Source organism: Colobus angolensis, unplaced genomic scaffold (assembly GCF_000951035.1).
Source record: "Colobus angolensis palliatus isolate OR3802 unplaced genomic scaffold, Cang.pa_1.0 Scaffold18, whole genome shotgun sequence".
Taxonomy (NCBI): Eukaryota; Metazoa; Chordata; class Mammalia; order Primates; family Cercopithecidae; genus Colobus; species Colobus angolensis.
The window spans coordinates 7,893,552-7,897,511 of NW_012114932.1; the positions used below are offsets into that span (position 1 = coordinate 7,893,552).

Consider the following 3,960-nt stretch of genomic DNA (forward strand, 5'->3'; position numbering starts at 1 on the left):
TATATATATATATATATATATACACACAAGTGCTTTCTACAGCATTCCACAGAACCCCAAGATTTTACAAGGCTGTATAAATGATTTGGGTCAGTCACTTAAAGAACTGATTTCACAGAGGAGCAAATGATCCATGTTTCATCCTACCGTGCATACTGCTTGAGTCAGGTGTTTGCATCCCTGGCGATAAATATTATGAACGGCATCGGGCCTTCAAAATAAAGATGAAATTATTAAGACAAAAGGAAAAGAGATAAGTGAAAAATATTAATATTTCAAAATGTATATAGTGGAATTTGTTAAGTGTAAAGATCATAATACTTACTGTTTCCTATACCATGAAAGGACTCCATGCTCTAACACTACCCAGAATAATCTCCAGCCAAAAAATCTTGAACTCTAAGGGAAAAATAACAAAGATTTCCCAAGCTGACACATCTAGATTCAAATAGTTGACTGATAAAAAGTAATTAAGTGATGACAGTCATATTTGAGTCTTTAGACAGTAGTACTGAACATTAAAAAAAAATGATCAAACATGAACTTAGGTACTAAGTGCAGGAATGAAAACATACCACTACAGGGTGACAGGAACAGCAGAAATGCCATACTGATAAGATCAATGATGATTACAGTTTATGGTTCTGACAAAACTGTTCAGGGATTATTTACAGAAAATATACCAGTTGTGGGCTTCAAAGACAATTTCCTCAAAGTCATGAATGAATGTCTAAAAAAGAAAATTATCCTAAATTTATCTTATACAATATAAGCATACAGATACATAAATAGATAAAGGGATTGTGTGCAAATGCAAAAGAATTATGTGCTCTTCCATGATTAATTCTAGAAAACAGGATTCTCTAAAATGTAGCAAGTATTAGGACCAGAAGAATTTTATGTATGTACCACGTGATAATTCAAATATCAATTTTCTTCTAAATCTTCCATGGTTTGATGTTCATAACAAAAAGAATACTGTAATTCTTTGATCTAGCAAGAAAAAAATATATTTTCCCCCCATTCCTTTTCGTAAGAACTTAGTCACCTAAAAGTGACTCATCAAAACCAAAAAAACACCTAAAAGTGACCATCAACACACAGAAAAGTAACTGCTACAACCAGTGGATGCCTCTTGAAATCCAATAGTATAATAGTGGTTTGCCAGGTGCGGTGGCTCACACCTGTAATCCCAGCACTTTGGGAAGCCGAGGCGGGTGGATCACAAGGTCAGGAGTTCAAGACCAGCTTGGCCAAGATGGTGAACACTTGTCTCTACTAAAAATACAAAAATTAGCCGGGCACAGTGGTGGGCGCCTATAATCCCAGCTACTTGGGAGGCTGAGGCAGGAGAACCACTTGAATCCAGGGAGCGGAGGTTGCAGTGAGTACACCACTGCACTCTAGCCTGGGCGACACAGCAAGACTCTGTCTCAAAAACTAAAACTAAAAATAAAAAATAAGTGGTTTACATTATAAGATCCAAGAGCGATTAAATCACATATACTTCAGAAATGATTTTTAAAAAGTTTTAAACAGAAATAGAGCACCTGAGAATTATTCTTTACAGTTATATAATTAAAAAACCACCCCAACCTACCTTCCAGAGAGGGCCCTCATATCGTTTCAATGCTTTGTAGATGACCTGTCAAAAACATGTTTTCATGAAAAATGCATCTACATATTTCACACATTCAAAATTGTTTTCTAAAAATTATTAGATAAATTTAATTCATTACTCTGTACCTTATTAACAAGAATGTGTTTCATTTCAGCACCCTGGGCAAGGTCAAGAGGTTTCTGATCTGTGTAAAATACAAAGAAAAAAGCCATCAACATCTTAAATGTACTATAACCATCAATGCTGTAACTGCAGCATCTAACATTCCTTCATTTTTCTATTGCCTGTATCTTTTTCTTTTCCCCAAAAATTACCTACCAGAGAGAGGTTGCTGACCTCCCTTTTGGTTGCTATTAAGCCAGGAAATCAGATTAACTTCACAACCAATTATCATGAACTCACAAATTTGTGGCTTAAACAATACACATTTATTATCTTATGGTTTCAGAGATCAGAAGTCTGAAATCCATTTCACTGGGCAGAAATCAACATGTGGACAGAGCTGCATTCCTTCTGGAGGCTCTAAGGGAAACATTTTCCTGCCTTTTCCACTCCTATCAGCCAACTACATGACTTGACATGGGGTCTCTTCCATCTCCAAAGCACATTATTCCAACCTCTGCTTCCAGCATTCTGTTCTCTCTATATATAGGCCTCCCTCCTGTCAGGAGCCTAGTAATTACATAGGTCTACCTGGATAATTCAGGGTTTTCCCTCATCTCAAGATACATAACTAATCACAAATTTGGGGTCTACTCTAGCCGACCCCAGCTACACTTCAGCCGCCATGCTGCATAACGGGTAGCAGAGATGGCTCACAAGCTGAGGGTGTGATGGTCCACAATTTAGGACAAAAGAAAATGGTGACAATGGAGAATAAAGCCAGCAAGCTATCAATGTTAATTTTTCCAACCTTACACATGCACATTCCACGTCTTGCCAAACAACAACAAAAACGGAATTTGTCTTATCAAAGTTATTCATTGAGTACTGAAGTGAGCAGGACATTAAATGAAGGATAAAAGGTAAAAAAAGAAAAAAAAAGAAAAAACCCACAAATAAATCAAACCATCTCCTAGCCTCAAATAGCTTATTATTAGAGAAACGAAAGCTGCCTACGAAAATTAGAACAGTCCTTTCAAAACAACATATCAATGAGAACTCTGGAACTTTTTATGCAGTAAGGTGATATATTCTATCAGATAACTTTTTAGGCCGGGCGCAGTGGCCCACACCTGTAATCCCAGCACTCTGAGAGGCTAAGGTGGAAGTATGGCTTGAGGCCAGAAGCTTAAGACCAGCCTGGGTAACATAGTGAGACCTTATCTCTACCAAAAAAAAAAAAAAAAAATTTAATTAGCCAGGCACGGTGGCATGTGTCTACAGTCCCGGCTACCACTGCACTCCAGACTGGGTGACAGAGTGAGACTCTGTCTCTAAAAACAAAAAGGGGTGTGGGGTTGGTTTAAAATACTACTATTTTTATAAATACCAAACACCTGGTATGTGTTGGCAATTTTTTTTAATTTGTATGAATATCTCCTACTGAGGGTCTGTTATGTACCGATTACTATTTTAGGCACTGAGGATTCAGCAGTGAACATAACAGAAAAAATACTGGGGGGATGGGAAAGCATAGAAGGCCGGGAAAGACAGATGATAAATTAATTTTAAAAGACATAGCAGACAGTGAACCACGGTAAGCCCAGACTTTTTTAAATAAATGATTTGACAGAATGATTGGGATGCCACTTTAGATTGGAAAATGAGGGGTTGATCAGGGAAGGCCTCTTTGAGGAAGGGATGTCTACGTTGAAAAGAAGGATCCAGCCTTGTGAAAATACAGGGAAGGACATTCTACCAGAGGGAACAGCTGATGCAAAGGCTCTGAGGTAGGAACAATTCAGCAGGCAAGAGAAAGTCAGAGAGGCACACAGAAGCCACATCACACAAGGGGTTTGTAGGCCAGACTTTCGTAAGCCAGCATAAGGAGTTTGAGTTTTATTCTAAATAGGAAAAAAAGCCACTGAAGGGTTTTAAGTAAGAGTAACATGATCTGACTCATGTTTAAAACTCTATTAAAGTGTTAAACAATTATAATATTGGCTGGGTGCAGTGGCTTATGCCTATAATCCTAGCACTTTGGGAGGCTAAGGTGGGCGGATCACCTTAGGTCAGGAGTTCGAGACCAGCCTGGCCAACATGATGAAACCCCATCTCTACTAAAAATACAAAAATTAGCGGGGCGTGGTGGCGGGTGCCGGTAGTCCCAGCAACTCGGGAAGCTAAGGCAGGAGAATGGCCGGAACCCGGGAGGCAGAGCTTGCACTGAGCCGAGA

General features: G+C 38.7%; 1 protein-coding gene across 1 annotated transcript in view; it reads right to left on the reverse strand.

Moving 5' to 3' along the window:
* The window catches only part of OSBPL1A (oxysterol binding protein-like 1A), a 237,844-nt gene that overhangs the window by 160,158 nt on the left and 73,726 nt on the right, over window positions 1-3,960 (reverse strand). The window contains exons 8-11 of the mRNA XM_011939267.1: window positions 1,747-1,805; window positions 1,601-1,645; window positions 326-399; window positions 148-211 (exon numbers count right to left, since the gene is read on the reverse strand). Of these exons, the coding sequence (XP_011794657.1) occupies window positions 148-211; window positions 326-399; window positions 1,601-1,645; window positions 1,747-1,805 (242 nt within the window). The remainder of the gene's footprint in view (window positions 1-147; window positions 212-325; window positions 400-1,600; window positions 1,646-1,746; window positions 1,806-3,960) is intronic.